The 19,885-nt window shown below is 43.1% G+C and overlaps 1 protein-coding gene across 2 annotated transcripts in view; it reads left to right on the plus strand.

Annotated features, from left to right (window-relative positions):
- The window catches only part of znf385c (zinc finger protein 385C), a 141,467-nt gene that overhangs the window by 105,896 nt on the left and 15,686 nt on the right, over positions 1-19,885 (plus strand). For both annotated transcript variants that reach the window (XM_044050335.1, XM_044050336.1), the window contains 2 exons: positions 6,708-6,850; positions 14,832-14,942. In XM_044050335.1, the coding sequence (XP_043906270.1) occupies positions 6,708-6,850; positions 14,832-14,942 (254 nt within the window). The remainder of the gene's footprint in view (positions 1-6,707; positions 6,851-14,831; positions 14,943-19,885) is intronic.

Here is a 19,885-nt window from a genome sequence, read left to right on the forward strand (position 1 = left end):
GCTGGCTTGGTTGCTGTGACCATAAAAGATGCAGTTCTCCATGCATGCGCAGGACGGTGTAGTTCTTCTCCTCCTGCGCCGTCAGATCCAGTCCCATCAGCCCCAAGTCGGGGGGAACAGCAGGGATGTTGAAACAGTGCAGCAACAGTGTGGCTGATAAACAGTGTGCAGCACATTTGCGTCGCCTCAACTCACCAACTGGCATACGAGGACTGTGCTAAACATCATCAGAAGGGAAGGGGGGTTATTGTGCACACTTGGCAAGTGACGAAAGAATCGTCCACATGGTGCCGAGTAATTATGCTCACGCGGCGCCTGCACTTGGTGATGTTCATTTCTGCAGTCAGCATTTTTCCCCCTGAAAAGCACTGGTGGAGTGCAGGAATTCATCGTCGCAGCTGGGTAATCAGATCAGAAGCCTGGTGGCAAAGGTCTAACTGACGGCACAACTGTTACTTAGCGGGCGGTCGCAGCCGAGCGGCAGAGACGTGGTGCGCGGCGCCCTGAAATTCTCCAGAAATCAACAAAGACTTACCCCGGTGAGCCTATCGTCAAAAAATAAATAAAACAGAGACACAACATTTCTGTTCTTACACAAAGGATTTCATGTTTTCTTTTCTGTCAGACTCTATAGGAAAGTGCATAATGGAAGTCATTCTTCCTCTGTGTTGTGGTTTTTGAAGGACTAAGGGGTAAGAGAGAGTGGGCTCGTGCAATATTTTACCTCACCAACCAGCCCCCGTCTGTCTCTTTATACAAACACCACGGCCAAAGTCATGAGGATCCTCAGGGGGCCATATGGATGCATGGCCAGCAGCGGGACAACTATGTCCTTGTGATTTCATTCTCCGTGGTTCATAAATAAGGACAAAGAGACAGTCGCTGGGCTGTGTCAGAGCTCAGCTGTGCACAGGCACAATACGTCTTTTTCCTTGTTTTCTAAGATTTAATTCTGGAACTCATCCATTTAGGACGCAGTTGTCATTTATTTGTATTACTGCACTTTCCCAACCCGTAAGAGCCAACATGCTCTGTTTGGCCTCCAGGAAGTCTCTCTAATGTGAGACACCAGTCTGTTTGTGCTGCCCTAAATGTGACAAGTAATGTTATTATTGCATTTGGGTGATCTCATGTAAATGACGTGACCCATAGAGACAGTATATAAAAGAGGGATGAGTCGATCAGGAAAGAAATCATTTACTAAATAGCCACCAGGGGGCGGCTCTGCTAGGTTGCAGAAATAACTCTGTAGTCTATGGGGAAATAGACGTTGATAATTGGTTTTGTTTTATGTTACATTTTCATCTAAGCACACATACAGTACCTCTACTTGGTGGGTATAAAAATATTATGTTTAAATTGAATTACCTTTTCTTTTGGGATGTTTTTTTTTGTTTAGTGAAGCGGAACATGTTTTAAAGGGGCTTAAGAGTTTCTTTTTTTCTCAATAAAACCCTGTTGTTGGAATGGAAATAAGGCATAAGGCAGTAATGCTACTCATTGTCTGGCTCTATGTTGGCACTTGTTTATTTAGAGCTAATCATATCACCATGCAGCACTATGTTCAACGTCGTCGCATATGGCTTGATTTCCCTGTACCAAACTATACTTTAAATGATGTATTATATAAGCGGAGACAAACCAGGCTAATTAATGGGGTGTGTTACGGTGTTCCCATATTGCAGCCAGTGCACCAGAATACCTGCACATCTCTCCTGCCGCACATCTATGGCACAGTCTACCTGACATGGCACCTGTTCTAAAGTAAGTGCATTCAAAGTCAAACTGTGGGCCATCTTTGGGAGGTTTGACAGCGACAGGCAGACGGAAAAAGAATGTGGAGATTCACTCACTAAACATCAAGACCCTGCTGTGCCAGCGTCAATCCCACATAATTACAGTGGGCCACAAATAGAAAATCTCTCCTCTCCGCTCCGTCCCTCTCCCCATTTCCTCTTCCTGAGCTTTTCTGCAGCAGTGTGCGCAGTGAGACAAATAAAGGCGGTTGACTGGAGGTTTTCAGGGGTGAGAAAAGGTAGCAAACTCACAAACTTATATGAAATTCCTCTTAAATGAGTGATGACAAGAGAATTACAGCAGATTAAAGGCAGTTTATTCTGCGGGTGAGGAGGGGACGGCTCAGTATGTTCAATTTTGTTTGCTGGAATTCATTATTATCATTATTATCACTATTATTATTATTATTATTATTATTATTGTTCTCACATTAGCTATTAGGTGGAAAAAAGGAATGAATTGAAAAATCAGTGTTTGAATTCTGCTTGGACGCACCACCCCACACAACCAAATGAGATGTGATGTGACTGGTTGTTGTGTAACCCAGTGACTCATGAGAGGGAGGAAAGTATTGTTGTGGTGGCTGGAGGAGGAAGAGGAGGAAGAGGAGAAATCATGCCCGGGGAAGGAGCAGGGGGAGACAGTCTGATCTGTGAGCAAAGTCATCGGGGAGAGGGAGGTCAGGGCCTCGTCTCAACAGCCAGCGGTCTGGACTGTGATCCACAAGTGAGGCGTGATGAAATTTGGACAGAGTGAACACGTGTGCTTGTGTCCACATGAAAACGCACACATGTGCACAAACACGCACACTGCCGCAATAGATCGACCTATTTCTGTGAACAATTCAATTCAATTTTACTTGTATAGCGCCGATTCATAGCATAATATTATCTCAAGGCATGAGGATGACAGGGTTAGTGAAGGACAGGTGGGTGAAGAGGAGGATGGAAAGGAGAGAAGAAGATAAAGGAGCGATAGATGACGGCTGCCAATGGCCCAGTGGATAGGGAACCCGGGGGTTTGCTGGTTCGAGTCCCCACCAGGTTAAAGGGCCGGGGTACCCCCGAATAAGGTACCCAACTCCCATTGATGCCCGGGCGCTGCTCAGTGACTGCCTGCTGCTCCTAATTATAAGAAGGTTTCTTTAATGCAGAATTAATAAAGTACAAAATAGAGACCATGAGCATTAATAATGATTATTATCATCACTATTATCATCTTGTCCAAGGTGTGACAGCTCCTCATGTGACCCTCAGAAAGGGGCGAGCCGTAGTTGAAGGGTGGGTGAGAATAACATTAACGTAAAGTATACAATAAACTTCCCTTCCAGTCTCTCCCTTTCTCCATTGCTGTGTCACTTGCGGGAATGTGCAGCGTGCACAAGGGGATGGTGTACGCATGGGGGGGCGGGGTGTATTTAGATGTGAGAAAAGACAATTTGTCAGAGACGTAAGGGAGCACTGAGGTGATGACAAGAGAATTACAGTAGAAAGACTTGAAGGGTTGAACAGCTAATCTGGTGATAGCAGAAGAGGAATGAGGAGCTAAGGCTCAGTATGTTTGGTTTTTTTCCCGCTTGTGTTCGTTCTTGGGAGCTGTTTGTTTTTCAGAGTAACGTCGGCAGCTCAGTGTGCATGTGCTGCACATGCGAGCCAAGCACATACACATACACACACGCGCGCGCCTTTTTGCTCGCTGTCATACATGCCTGGATTTTGGCCTCCGCCGCAGCGTTATCATCCAAAGAGGCAAACAGCCAGCTACTGATTTAATAAGCTGCCTAGGGAGTCACAGAGAGGTGTGGAAGCACTATCAGCTGATAAGTGTTCTCCCCGCAAGCCCTGCTTTTCCTTCTGATAGCCTGTTTTCTCTGTGTAGGTGTGTATGTGTGTGTACTTGTCTTTATGAAATTGCGAGGATGAATTTTGCTTCACCGCCCGTCATTGTGAGGAGGATGTGGTGACATTTGTATCGGGTCCTTTTGACTTTAAAAGTGCTTTTTTGAGAGTTAAGACTTTTGTTTCCGTCACACAGTTTTCAGATTTGAATAAGGGTTTGTTTGTAAACAGTCCCAGTGGTGCCTGTTTGAGTCATTTTAATGTCACATCATCATCAACATCATCATCATCAACAAAATGCACTCTGATTGCTTTGTTGTGTACCTTTCATCAGCAAAAGCGCTGGAAAACACTGACCTCGGTCTATGAAAATGAAAGCCAAAATATCCTTCAGTGAAATTCCGTCGCTGATATGAAAGCTCGCGTGTTTTTGTGCAAAGGCCTGTAGAATTAGGTCAGGGTCAGGGTGAGGGATAAAGCAGGAAGTCAATGAAGTGTCTTAAGAAGTATGGCTCCACAAACACGCGTGTGCATGTGTGTGTGTGTGTGTACTTTAAGACTGTTGTTGTCAAAAACACTGACCTTGTCAGGACCAGTAGTCCATGTTGAAACCAAAACCTGGTCCCGATGAGGCAGAACAAATGTCCAAATGACTGGATGTCAACACAGTGTCCTGACAAGAATAGCTGCACAACTCTGTGTGTTTGTGTCTGTTTGAGTGATTCCCCGCCGGCTGCTGCCCACGAGTCTGTTGGCCGTGTCCGTCTTGTGCTGCCTTGTTGTCAGATCGACAGCAGAGTAAAGCCCACGCACGACAAAATGCCGTCCTGGGCCGAGCGCTAAGGACCATATGCTCCTAGCTTCAGTCTCGCACCCCCACCAACACCAACACACACACACACACACACACACACACCACGACATGGCTGCCAATGCTGTGTAAAAAGGCCAGACGGTTGACATTCCCCCATCTATCACTCTGTTATGCATTTCCTGCAGTCCATAAAGCAGCATTATCGTCATCATACCACAACCTTGAAACCAGTGCTAAGAAAAAGTGGACTTCGTGGGGGAAGCCACAATAAAGAGGAATAAAAACACAGTCACAGAGCCACCGCTCTGTTATTTTGTCGACTGCAGTGGCCTTGTGGTCGCGTCCTTCCGTTAGAGCCATGTGGAGAAAGGAGTCAGTCCTGTTTGTAATAAGGCTAATATACTGATGATAGCAATACATGTTCTCTATCATAGCTTACCTGCATGGGTCACTTTACTGCTACTGTGTGCGCACTCTCTACCTTCTTTACCTCGTTTATATCTGTATATCTTGTATATTTAAATGTATTAATCCTCTTTTACACTTTGGTTTCAGGGTGGCATTTTGCATAGCATGTATAGTTTTTATAATGCAGCTCAATCACAATTACCACAGCTGTGATATTGTCTTAACCTTTAAGTCTGTTAATGAACTGCTTTCTCGAGTCTACTGTACTATATCGGCGCGGTGAACATCTCACATTTCTGATATTTTTTTCAGAATCTTTTGCCCTGTTTTTATTCTGCGTTTCATATAAAAATGATTCGGAGAGTGCGAGCGTTGAACTCTATCCTTTGTCATGGTGATAAAATCATTTCACTGCGCTCTATGGTAATCAGAATAGTGGACTGTGCACTTCATTTTTCACTGTGACACCAGTATTTTTCTTCACGTGTAGTTCTCCCCGCTCCAACCATCTGTCTTTGAAATCCTCCCCCTCTGAGAAGACTGTGCTCTTTTTCCTCCTCACCGGTCTTTTCTCTCCCTCTCTCTTTTTTAAAGTTGCTGGTATTATTGTGGGGCCAGTGATTATGTTTTTTTCCTCTGTGTGGTGTGCATTATCATCTCGTGGTGTGTGTGTGTGTGTGTGTGTGCAGAGGTTTCACATGAGGCGTACAATGGGGTGGCCACAGTGACCTGAAGCTGACACTGATGATTGATCCAGGCGCTGGGATAAGTGCCTGCGCAACACTGAGCACACGGGGTCCACTGAAACGCAGCCAGGTGGAAAATTAGAAATCTCTTCATCCCTGCTCCATTTGAAATCCGATATCTCCCATCTTCCCTTTGCACGAGCCCTTTTCCTCAGCCAATACATCAGTAATTAAATGATGTGCAAGTGTGTGTGTGTGTGTGTGTGTACGTCAGGAGCAGGTGTATGTCTTTCAGGGCAAGCGTGGTCATGGGCATGTGAGGTCTCCCGTAAAACTGCCTGACCTCCCCCCAAAACCCATGTACCCGCTGTCTGGACCACAATGTGCAGATGGGTGATCGGATGTGTTTCACACATCTCACACATCTCTGTCCACATAAAGACAAAGACTGTACATGAAAAGTGGATGTCGTCTTTGGTTACAAAAGACTGACCGTGATTTATTGTGGGAACCCGATGTTCAAAATTGGCATCATGTGCTATTGAAGAAGACCTGAAACGCACATAATATGCTTGTAAATATGCCTTTATACATGCATTGAAATGCCAGGGCTCTTTGAAATTAAGCTGCAGATCCATCCATCCATACAGCCTGCTAATATTTCACCATTAAAGAAGAAAGGAGTGGATTCAACCGAAATGCGAGAGTGCTTTTAAAGGACAAGGTCTATTCCTAAAAAGAGCCGCGCGGCTAAGTTTCAGTGCACTATTAGGTTTTCAAATGTGGACGTAAATGACAGGTAAGCGAACTCAAACTGTGCGTTCAAAGTGCTTAAAAGTGCTTGAACTTGTAACTCTGACAGACTGGATTATAGGAACCGAAATAGGAGAATTTTGGTTTGAAAGTCCTTGAATGTGACCTTGTAAAACGTGTACGGACCACATACACACACACTGGAACAATGTGTGTGCTGGATGTCAGGTGGAGGTGTAATGGTGCCTCCGGTATGAAATAAATCAAAGTCAGGCCTCCTCTGAGTCCTGGACCTCTTGGAAGGCATCAGTGTAGGTTACGCCTTCAGGCGCACAGGGACAGTAATGCTCCCTCATGTCAACGTTTACTGTTTTTAAATCTGTTTGCTCTCTCTCTCTCTGTGTTGTCCAGGTACATCGGCCCAGGGTAGCTCCCTTCTGGCTTCCCTCCCTGTGCCAGGACGACCTCTGCAGCCTCAGCTCGACCTCAAGCACCTCCTGCCCTTCAGACTTAATGGATCCTCCCCCCTCAGCCTCTTCCCCAACTTCAATACGGTGAGTGTGGTGACAATGAGTAGTTAGATTACATAGGGCTCAGAGTGGAGCCAGTTAATCTATTACTTTTATCAACAACACGGTTCCTAATTAGAACCTTCTTTATCAAGCTCTAGGAAAACAACGCTGCCGTGTGTAACTTTTAAATATATATTAAAAAAAAAATGTCCAGTACATTCAAACCATTGTCAAATGAGTTCACACGACGCTGATGAAGTCACACTGCAGCGCGACAGCTGAAAACGCCAACACAGTGAATGATCGATTCATTTTTGTTTTGACAATAAATGTATTCAAGACAATAAAATAAAAAGGACATAAAATACAACAACTATAAAGTTAAGGGAAAAAAGTTGCCTATCCAAATTAGAGGAATTATATAGCAACCACATCAAATACTGGAGAAACAAAACAGCAAACTTTTTAATTAATTACACTTTTTGTTGATAAAATTCAACTTTTAAACATCTTATATTTGGACATTTTTAAAACATAGAAAGGGATCTGGGCTGTTTACCCCTTTGTTTTGATTAAACTGCCCCTCATTTAATACTGTCTCCCTTATAAGAAACAAACTTTGCATACTGTACAGGAGTGAGTTAAGGTATGCTTTTTACATTATCAGTACAGTATTCATCATATAACCATACACATTTAGAGCATGTGATTTAATAATGATTCATAGAAACCCAAACAGGGTGACAGTTCTTATAGTAAAAAGTGGATTCCACTGCTAAAAGTAAACCTGGAATTCAGTGGGACTGAAAATGCATACTCCCAGCCAAGAGAATACAAAGCAAATCCAGTGCTCCCTAAACCACCGCCTTGCATGTGCCAAACCGCTGCTGTTCACTGCTCCACACAGCTCCAGGTTTCCTGGTTAAAGTAACGCTACATTAAAAGACACACATACAACACGTAACTCAGCAGAAGGTAGAGGCTGTCTCTGCGTGTGTGTGTGTGTGTGTGCGTGAGAGAGAGAGAGAGAGTGGAGGGGTGAGGGGAGAGATAAGTCACATGCCCGAGTGTTAACATTCTCATCATGTTCACCGCGAGAAAATGCAATTTGTTCGGAAAAATATGAGGCAGCGGGGAACAAAGGCGAAGAATAAAAGCACCTATTGATTAGAAAAGCCCCAGCAGACATATTAGTGTTATTCTGCACTCAGAGGCAGAAGGTGTCTTTATGGTGTGAGGGTCAGAGTTATGATCCATATACTTAATACATCTTTTGTCACTTCACGCTGGTTGACCGGTTTTTACATTGTTGAATGGTGTTAAAAAACAGACAGGTCTATAAAATTGTGTCCTTAATGCTTAATGCCACCACGTTATTCACTGTGTCATTATCTGCGGTGCCAGGCGTCACCCTGCAGCCCTGTGCACAGGCCTTACCTCAGGCTTGGGCCGCTAATCTTTATTCCAACGCCGTCTCATCTCTCAGCCTCGCCGCCGTCACCTTGGTATCAGCATCTCTGCACATGGAAGCATTATTACTTTGTTTCCAATGTCAGCAACAAACTGTTCGCTTTTCAAGCGCCTCGGCGCTGACGCTTGTGTTGCCGTGGCGCCCCGCCTGGAATTAAACGCTTGTGTCTTTGATCTCTTTTACCCAGCAGGTACTTTACCCATTGTCATATTTGTGTAGGTATGCTTACAGGCACTTGTGATGCCTTTGATCCTCGCGCTATCCTTTGTGTGTGTTGTGCGCGCGTGTGTGTGTTCACATCCTTTATGGCATGCTGTGAAACCGTCTCTAGGTCTGTGGTCTGTAAATGAAACATAAGCTAGCGCTTTTGCTCCGGCATACACATTTTTAATGCAAGTAGAAAAATAAATGGATGATCTTAGGGATGGGATCATACGTCGCAGTAAAAACCACATCAGCTCGCCTTGACTCGCCTCGGCACAGCACGGTACACTTTAGTTTGATTTTCTACCGTAACTTCGTTTTACAGCTGACGCACACACACACATACTCTTGTGCCAGACGGCACTCTGACCAACCAGTAGTCGGCAGTCTTGCGACGTCAAGCATAATAAAGGTACCAGGTGCTATCGCTAGTGGAAACGCTAAATAACCGTGCCATGCCAAGTCTGGTGGAAACACGCCATTAGTTGGTCGTGGTCAGTTTCCATTATTGGAATTATGGCGAAGAGGTAAAAATATGTGCGTGATAATTGTGTAGCTCAAAATTTATGTTGAAGGGCCACAACGGGTAAATGACATTTAACATAACATTCAAGCATTTAGCAGACGCTTTTATCCAAAGCGACTTACAAGAGAGGAATAAGCTACATCGAAGAAGTCTTGGAAAGAATTCCACTCGATAGTGGACAGTGGACTGATGGAGGGTGAGAGTGCCGAGGTGGAAGTGCAGAAGGAGTGCATGGGAGAGGGGGTAGGGTAAGTGCTAGGACAGAAGATGCTCTTGGAAGAGCTGGGTTTTCAAGAGCTTCTTGTAATGAATCTAAGAATACATTTTTAAGCATATTTTTACAGTTGATACTAGAATGTTGTGACTCACAATTATGGTGGGATGATTGTGACAGGAAACGGAGAGAGACAGAAAGACATCTGGATGGTTCCTGCAGTGGAGGACATGTTTGAGGGGGTGGATGAGACAGAAGAGTGTGCTGTGTATGTGAGGGGAGGTCTCCGCTCTGCTCTATGAAAAGTGCAGTTTATTCACTTGTTCAGCCGCCCACTGCTGCTGGTCATGAGGTCACCGGTGCTGCCCCATGGAGGATTGAGAATGCCTCGCAGCAAAGGCAGACTGGAGAACACTCGCTGCTCTAACACCCTCATGTATTTATATTAGCGGTGGAGGCAGGAGGGCAATGTCTCCGGTCAGTGGTTTGTCTGTGTCTTGCTTATGTTTCTAACCGGGAAACCGTTTTATTTTCTCAAACCATTGTCTATGCCTCACAGCTCTGTTTATGCCTTCATGGTTAAGATAAAAATAATCTGAGCACCTAGACTCTGCTCCAGAGATGAAAGCGCCTGAAGTGTCTGAAAACCTTTATTGACTTGAATGATCATCGGGGGTCGATGTGTCGGAGAAAATGATTGATAACGTCAGCAAATCAATGTCCTGATGTTTAGACACCGTGTGATTGACAGATGGCATTGTCCAATAGATCGCAGTGGACAAGTGTTCAGTCAGATCCTCGCCACGCTCGTCCAAATATGGTTATATCTGGTTAAAAAAAAAAAAATGTCTGTCTTCAAAATGGAAGTTCACGTTCAGTGAAGGATCCCTGGTTTGACTCCCAGACCAGAGGTCACTGTGACCACCAAAGGGAAAAAAAAGACTAAATTGTTGTGATTTGTTTATACGTGAACAAAAATGCACAATCAAGAAGAACTAGGACAGAGAGAGATGCAAAAAGAAAAACACAGGAGGCTTGTTCATCGCACTCTACAGGGTATGCAGGAAAGAAACTATAAAATACTAATCATTTAAAAATAAAATAAAAAAGATAGATAGAGCCAAGATTCTCTTGACACGTTTCCTGAATTGAACTGACAACATTTTTCTCCGCGCTCCCACCTTGAAACTTCTCTGCTGTGTGATTCCTACTAGGCCACTCAATCTGCAGTAGGTTGTGTATCCTTACTTTGTCTCTTAATCCACAGAATAATTAATCCATTTTTATTCACAGGAGACAGGGGAAAAACCCTTATTTGGTTCAGTACAAGACTGGTCCAATACCATACGTGTACTTTCCCTAATGAACACAATTCCACTGTTTCAAGAACCAAAAAAAAGGGTCCACGGCACGCCACATTGTCCAAGATATTAAAACTATTACTATTTTTTACTATGAAACTTTATCTACTAGAGTTAATGAAGCTAATGTAATTCCCTGCCAGACCAGGGATTGAACCAGAGACCTTGAGTTTGCTCTTGTAGCCTTTAAGACATCACTGATTGTCATGACTAACTGTCCTGGCTATACTTCTGTGAGTCTGAGCTTATGTTAACAGTGACATGGAATTGGATGTAAACACCTTGACTGGCTGGCAGACAAACAACCACGCGTTGGTTTAACGTTCCCGGAGTAGTGGTGAAATTCAAACTGATTAACAACTCGCAGTGGGTTGCGGAGTCTACGACGACCAGAGTGCAGAGATTATGAAAACTAATGGGAATGACATCAAATCAATGTCGCTTCAGTCCCGCGAGGAGATAATTAGCCTCTATAACAGTCTGACAGTGCAGCTGTGGCATTAATCACGAAATCCTTTCAACATGGAGCCTCGGGTTCTCCAGGACCTGATACGACACACGTTGTCCCGGAAGTGTACAGAAAAGATGAATGCACCTGTCTCCAGAACTAAATATCCTCCGGGTCCCCTGGTGTCCCTTCTTTCACCCCCATCCTCGTTTCATCTCACTGTCTGTGTCTCTCTCTCATTCTACCTACACTGAAACCTCATCACTGACTCAGCCGCCCAGTCCAAGATAAGTTCTGTCTGCACTAGGATGGCGGGGGAGGACGGAGGGCTTGGACAAAAGATGCATTTATAGCAGTTGGTTCGAGGTGGCTGCAGACAGACAATGGGCACATTCTTCAACCCCCCCCAAAACAAATAGCTGTGTGCAGCCCGCCCAGCTGAGGTGGACAGAGGGCAGCAGGAGTGAGAGAGAGGTAGGTTTTCATGGTCAGGCTTTTTGCCGGTGAAGGGAGAAGTCCGTAAAGTCATGAAGAAGAAGCCAAAATAAATGAGCAGCGGCGACGCTAGCCCTGAGGGAGAGCTATACCTCCTATGTGGAAGTCTCAGTGTCAGGTGTGTTTATATTCCCTCTCACACTTGGCCCTGAAGAAGCCATAGTAAATAGACTCCGTTCTTGCAGACGAGGCAGGTTGGAGAGAATCACACTCTCTCCAACCTGGGGAGGCTTCCTGGGGCTACGTACGCCGTTTGTCTTTGAAAACGCATCAGAAAACGCAATAACAGAGAAGTTCGACAACTCTGCCGGATCTGTGTAGTTTAGTCTGTACAAGCAAAAATGGAGACCTTTGAAAACGATGACGATACAGTTATCCACATCCACTTCCTGACTGGTTCTCATCAGCCACAGCGCCACTGTCAGCTGTAAATGAATTAGCAGGTATACCCAATATTTTGGATGCTCTGTTGCCCTGTGGTGTTTTTTTCTCTTCTTGCGTGTTTGCATGTGTGTCACCTGAATGTGAAATGTGACATCACAAATATGCCCAGTAAAGAACAGAAGTCAGTGGAAGAAGGAAACAACAACACACACGCACAATGGAGCTCGGTGACGATGCAAGTTAAGATTAAAAAAATAAAAAAAAAAACCTTCATGACTAATACTAACAGTCAGCAGATAAATGTGCATCTTAGCATTGTGAATCGGAAATGACATTGGCATCAGGTCTTAGGTTCCCCCTGATGCCTGATGACAATTGGAGCCAAAGCCAATAAAAAAACCTGCATGCACTGCAGTCTTTTTTGCCTGTGAGTGAATGCCAATTAAACACATTCCTACTGTTCTTAAACCTGTTTAAACCCTGGATTACCTTCAGTTTCATCTAATCATTGGTCTCATACTGTAGCAGAAATGCTTGCTCTTACGTTTTAAGAATTAGTTCTTCTTCCTGCAACTAAGCAAACTTCTAGTAAGTATTTGGACACCTGACCATTACACCAACACGGACTGTAATGACGTCTTCAAATGCATATACAGTACTTAGCTTCCAGAGAAATCAGGCACTGATGTTGGACGAGAAGGTCTGGCTCACAATCTCTGTTCCTGTTCATCCCAGAGGTGCTGGATGAGGTTGAGGTCAGGTCACTCGAGTTCTTCCACACCAGTCTCAAAGTCAAAGTCAAGTCTTTATAGCTTTGTGCACTGGGGCACAGTCATAGTTGAAACAGAAACTTCAAACTTTTGCCACAAACTTATCCAAATATTATCCAAAATGTCTTGTTATGCTGAAGCGTGAAGATTGTCCTTCACTGGAGATAAGAGGCCTAGAGCCCCAAGCCTGATTGAAACACCTGAATTCAATACTTAACATGTGTGGCCGAACACTTTTGTCATATATGTGTATGTTTTAATCATTCTCATCAACTTTCATCTGGATGCAGATTTTTGTTTTGTTTTTTTTTTTTATCTGAAAATATCGTTTTCAAATGAAAACACAGTCGCACAACTGTAGCCCGTGTGCCCTCCTCTAATGTGAGCGGACTGGACCAGGCCTTGTGCCAGCCTGGGGACTGATCCAAGGTGATTGTTATGTACGATACCATGCTGAAGGGTGCTGCAGTGCGATCAGCTGTCATCATGGAATTCCAGCCCTCTAATGAAGCCTCGGTTTTCACTCTGCTCTTTTTAGCGTGCCATTCTTGGACTCAGCGGTGTTGTCAGAGTATTAGTCCCTGATACAGTTCCCTAACCAGAAACACTTGTATGTGGACTACAGTGACGCATAATGCTTTTAACAGTCCCGTTTTTTGTGCAGTTCATTTTTTATTACAATGAACTCAAACTGCATTGAAACACCAGCTGGAGAGTGGCTTGTGACAACAAGGCAGCGCAGTTGTTTTTGAACGTATCCCACAGAGAAAAACATGAAGACTAAAGCCGGATTTATTCGCAGTGCAGGAGGTTAATGGGAGCCACTTAAATACAAGTGACATATGTTTAGATTTACAGTAGAACATCAGATCTATCCTACTTACATTCCCACTGTGTATAGTGTGCATGTTTAGGCTGTATACTGCTTAAATTACTCGTCTCATGTTCACGGTGCTTAACCTCGTTTATTATCTATACAGGGCTTTGGTCACTTACACGCTCGCGGGACCGATGTTGCATTCAGAGAACGAATAACTTAATGACTCCCATGTTTTTAAGGAAAGTCAAGACCAGCTCTTTAATGTGTGAGGACGACTGACAGATTTTCTTCCTCCAGAGAAATTTACATGAGAAACAGCCTCAGCGGACCATTCACACTTCTCCAGCTGTTCACCACAGCAGCTAACTTACTCCACAGCTTTGAAATAGCCATTTCCTCAACGAGCAGGTACATTTTTCAGCTTAACACGGAAACGCTGTGCACACTCACCCACCACTTTATTCGGCTCACATGCTCGAACTCCTTGTTAACCGAAAGATCTCGTCAGTTGACTTTCTGGAGTTCAAAACGAGCATCAGAATGTGGGAGAAAGGCCATTTTAGTGACGTTAACTCTTGTATGGTTTAAACGTGGCATCACAGAAAGTGCTAATCTTTTAATGGTTTTAAATCAGAATCAGAATCAACTTTATTGGCCAAGTCTGTAAAACATCCTAATGGTCTTGCGCCATTGTACCTCGCAGACTTGCTTTTACCCTATGAACCCTCGCAGACCCTGAGGTCCTCCGGCCCTCGGCCTTTTAACTATTCGCATTAGCTAAGACTATAACTCACGTTAATGGAACAGCCTGCCAGAGAACCTGAGGACGGTAGACAATGTTGACATTTTTAAAAGCAGGCTCAAGACCTTTTGTCCCCTGAAACATTGTTTTCTAAAAATCCAAAATGGTGGCCGCATGGCGGGGTCCGTGCAACGTACAGCGATGGTGTTTTGGCTTTGGATTGATTGATTGATTGATTGATTGATTGATTGAATCGACTACAATTCTTGCATACAACCATCTGTAGGGTTTACGGACAATAGTCCAAAGAAGATCAAATATCCACAGAGTTCTCTGGTCAAAAATGCATTTTATATCATCACACAGTATCGTTGCCTCCTCACTCTCCTCCTGACACTGTTTTAGTTTGAGAACCCCTGTTTCAGAGACATTGTAATAGGCATGGGCCACACCAAAGATAAAACTCTGGCTTCCAGGGGAATAAGTTGTTCCATTGCACAAAGAAATGTCTCATATGGGAAAATAACAGCATACAGTATAGTTCCTTAATGTTGTTTTTATATATTGTTTTCCCCTCCTGTCCCTCAGATGGACCCTGTCCAGAAGGCGGTGATCAACCACACGTTTGGTGTCCCACAGCCGCTCAAGAAGAAACAGATTATCTCTTGCAACATTTGCCACCTGCGCTTTAACTCAACGGTAAGAAAATGCTTTAGTGGTTTTTTATGCTGTGATGTTCATGAGAAAGATGAGGTTATGAGGAACAATAAGAGGAAGAGAGAGAGAGAGCGAGCGTGAGACTGCCAACGTAGACTGTAATGTCTAGAATAAAAGCTATCTTTACAAAACAAAAGCCAGTCTTGCCTCAGAGAAAATCTTTTTGTAGTTTGATGCTCCTCAAATCGTCTTGAATGGCAATTTTCTAAAATGTGGTCCACAAACACCTCCGCTTTTATCAGGCTCACTGACTCATTGTGTTTCACTTGATGCTGTCTGTGTGCATGAGCAGACAAGTGTGTCACTGTTTGTGTGTGCGCGCGCACTTGCTTTAAGTGCATATTTTTATGCAAATTGTTGTTGCTTCAAATCAAAACTTGGTCGTTTGTAGTTGTTGTTTTTTTTTCCTCCTAGTCATGTAGTGAAATCTGTGTGTGTGTGTGTGTGTGTGTGTTGTTTTGGTGTGAGGGATTAGACAGCGGGGAAAGCTGCCGTTTATCAGCAAAGAGCAGAAACAATCAGCAGGCCCAGCAGGAAGCAGCATCCTTGGCTTCTTGTTCATTTCTTCCATGCACACACACACACACACTAAGACTAACAGGCAAACATCCCATGACATTTTACGCATATTCACACCAACAAAAACAAAAACACTCCCGAAAGCCTTATGACATCTCGGGTTTTGGCGCAGTGAAGCACAAGCATGTATACGTAGACATGCATACATTTATAAAAAGAAGGACTGTGGCAGAGGAGACAGAGAGATGAGGGAGGGAGGGGGGTCACAGACGTGCTCTTCAAGTACTGACTCAAACAGTAAAGTCAGGTCTGACTGTAGCTTTCTATCGCTTTATATTAGCCTAACACTTTCACTTTCTGGGAGCTTGACAATGTTCGAAATGTTCGAAAAATATGTTAGAGTCTCACCTACTATAGCTGCAGTCAGACGGACTGTACCATGAGTATAAAGCCACTCTTAAGTGGAGATTGGCTGTATAGAGACGGCACAGATTTTTTTAAGGCTTTCTGTTTGTCCTTTGCTAGTTTGTGTCCCACCTACAGGTCAAGGGCTGAGCTACCCTTGAGCTATCCCTATCACTCGGTGTAGATTGTTGTCTGGTGGTGCCATCACCCCGCACAAGACAACCCAGACTCTTTTTGTGTGTCGTTCCACACTGTTGGAATGACCGACCGAGCGCTACCTGTCTGTCTTCAAGAAGCTCTTGAAAATCCAGCTCCTGTCCTAGCACTTACCTTATCCCCTTCTGCACTTGGATCCACTTCTACACTCTCACCCTCTGTTCCTATCTCGTGGATTTCTTTCCAAGACTTCTTCTATGCAGCGTATTCCTCTTTTGTGAGTCGCATAGGGATAAACGGGAGTCTGCTAAATGCTTAAATATAATGTAAATGTGTAAATTGGACTCTCTAAATTGACCGCAGACACAGGGCTACATCCTGTGTGTCCCAGTGTCGGTCCCAAGTCTGGATAAATTGCATCAGGAAGGACATCCGGCATAAAAACCTGCTATGCTGTGGCGACCCCTAGAGAGAGAGAGAAGCCAAAAGCAAAAAAAAAAAAACTGTATTGTTTAATTTTGCAACATAAATTTCACTGCAATATTTTAAATTGTAAAAAAGTGGACGTCACGATGTGAGAGCATTGGAAGAAACGAGTGAAACATTCCATGCCCTTGTTTACCACATGCCAAGTTTTTACCTTGTCTGAATATGATGAAACATAATTGGGCCGTGTGTATTAATAGCACAGTGAGGCAAAGAGAAATAATAACAGACAACAGTGACTCGCGTTCCTTGTTAAAAAGCTGTTTTTCCACATGCGCCCTTTGACTCGAGTGGAAGCCACGCGTCTATTCATCGGCCTCCGCGATGAAAGGAGGCAGCTCTGCGATTGCTCAGTTGAGCGGACCAGCTGGCACGTCCACTTTATCTTGTATTTATTATTATGTTTTTGCTTTACAATCAGAGCATTATTTAGAGAGAAGACTCAGCACTGCCGTTAAAGCTTTTGTGCGAGCATGTTCCACAACCGTTAGACATGCGTTTATACAACAATTTACTCATTAATCGACGCTGCTGTGTTTGTTTAATTCACATTCTATTACAGACTCACATTGACTTTTTCACATCTTTTACTCATAAAACTGACTTTGACATCGACTTTTTGTCCAATTTTTTAAAAGATTTTCAATCCCAGCCCCCTCTGTTGTGGGAATGAGCCACGTATCTCAGATCCACTGTCCAATGATCAAATAACACATTTAACGCTGGAAAAAAAGTATACTTTTGTGGCCCTTTAAATCAGCATAAATGGAAAGGTCTTGTAAACTAAAAATATGAAATGGTAATTGCTATGAGAATTAAAAAAGAAATGCAAATATATGAAGAAAAATGGAAGAAAAGAACTAAAAACATAAAGCGTCTCTCTCTGTCTTTATAGACTGTATTTATATATATATGCTAAATTGTTCCATGAACTTATCTTAAGATCTTAAGACTTTAAGACATTTATGATCAATTATAAAGATGAACTCGCCTTATTTTTTGGTTTTACATATATACTGTATGGACACATGTACTGTGTATTCACATGTATGCAGGTATGTGTATGCTGTGGTTAGGGTTAGTACTGCGGTGTGCACTTGTTTACTGCACCTCTGCAAAATCTAATAATGAAAAGGATCAAACAACTAATCGATTAACTCAACATGTAATCGTTTGTTTGCAGCACGAGTTACACCAGGTGTAGTCAAGTGTTTCTTTTTAGGGGACTGTGTTGAGGATTGCTCAATCAACATTGTCCCAGAAGATCATTGTATCTCACTGAAGTCATACTGACTGGTGTGATGATGTGGAAAAAAAAAAACCCCAAAAAAAAACAAACACTTGTTTTCACACCTTGTTCCTCTGGCTCCGCTGAGACTCGGCTTGGTGGAGAAGGCTGGTGGTGGAGAAGGTGGCTGGCTGAATTTGTCACATCACACTAATCACTGAAGCCTTGACGTGGCAGATGAGTCACAGAGTATTTTGTTCTTGCAGATGCTTTTACAGCAATATTATTTATAGGCCTCGGCTACAGTACATCACAACACTGGCTTAGCGTCTACATGTTTAATTCCTGAATGCTGGTGTTTACATAGACCACCAGACTGGTGTGTGTGTGTGTGTGTTCTTGTATCCGTTACCCTGTCTGGCTCTTAAGTCCAATATTTGAATTGTGGTGAGGTTGAGGTTAGGGTTTGGTATTAACCCTTCTGTTACCATCCTGTCTTACCATAACTGTGATATCTAGAAAATTCAAAAACTATGAACTGACAACTTGTCCAGGGTGTGACTCCTCCTTTTGCCAGACCCTTATGTGGAGGCTAAAGCAGTAGAAGATTGGTGGATGGATGCTGGAGAGCAGACAGATAGAGCTTTGCGTCCATATACAGTGCCCTCCAAAAGTATTGGAACTGTGAGACCAATTCCTTTATTTTTAGACTGTTAGACCATAGACTGAATACATTTGGTTTTGACATTAAAATATGAATATGAGACATTTCAGCTTTTATTTCTAGGTCAGGGGTGTCAAACTCATTTTTGTTCAGGGGCCACATACAGCACAATTTGATCTTAAGTGGGCCGGACCAGTAAAAATAGTAAAATAATAGCATAATAACCTATGACCAACAAGAACTCCTTTGTTTTTTCTCCTTTGTTTTACATTTAATGAAGGATATTTTTACAAAACATGAAATTTCTTGAGAAATATAAGTGAAATTTCAACAATATCATTTACTATTTACGCATCATCTATAAAAGGCATAAACATTTAGTCACAGGTATCTGGAATTGAAAAATATTACATTTGACCTTACGTTTATATTGTAATCATAGTGTGAAATTTTGACAAATTCATCCTTTGGGCCAGATTGGATCCTCTGGCGGGCCGGTTCTGGCCCCCGGGCCGTATGTTTGACACCCCTGTTCTAGGTATTTATCTGCATCTGGATCTGATACACAACTTGGAAGATAGCACCTTTTGTTTGAACCCACCCATTTTTACCCATTTTGGAGGGAACTGTACTTGCCATTACGGAGCGACCGTCCGATCACAGACAAGATTCACCAGCGCGTCAGCTTCTCAGTACCGTCATTCCTAAACGGTTGAATAAGTGTCAGATATCAAAAGTGAAAGTTATCTTGGAAAAAGGTGGCAGAAGCGCACTCACTTATTTAACATGTTTTGACAATTCTACAGCCATAAAATCAAAATAAATCCAGACGGCCTGAATATCATGATGGTCATAAGAGGGATAACTAGTTATTTATTTATTTATTTATATATTTCGGTCATGACATTTAGATCACTCATCACATAACAGTGCAGTTCACACAATATACATTACCGAAAGGGAAATAAGCAAAGCTTAACTAGTCCCGCCCCCATTATCATCATACATTTCGTTTCCTCTCTTTTTCTTTTTTTTTTTATGGTTCAGGTTGGAATAATGCTTTGTGTGTCTGAATAAAAAATCAAAGTCAGTGCTGTGTCCTGAGAGGAATAGCTACAGTATGTGTGTTTCAGGTATTACTCATGTTGTGGGGACACAGGCACATTGGTGGTCATTCATAATGTAAATTATTACAATTTAAGGTGAAGACATGTTGTATGGAAGTAGAAGTTATAGTTAGAGTCTGCAGGAAATAAATGGATGTCACATGTTATGTCCTCTGAAGTCATGGAAACCAGTAGCCTCATATTGCTACTGCAGCCCAATAAGCGTTGTTTTTATTGCTTATTGCACTTGGTGTTTTGTTGCTCAGGTTGTGAGAGAAATCCACATTTTGCTCCTAATGTGAAAGGCTCTCAGTGTTTGCGAGTCTCTTTGTCACTTCCCGGTGTATTTAGTCCTCACTCA

The sequence above is a fragment of the Solea senegalensis genome, linkage group LG19, assembly GCF_019176455.1.
Source record: "Solea senegalensis isolate Sse05_10M linkage group LG19, IFAPA_SoseM_1, whole genome shotgun sequence".
Classification (NCBI taxonomy): domain Eukaryota; kingdom Metazoa; phylum Chordata; class Actinopteri; order Pleuronectiformes; family Soleidae; genus Solea; species Solea senegalensis.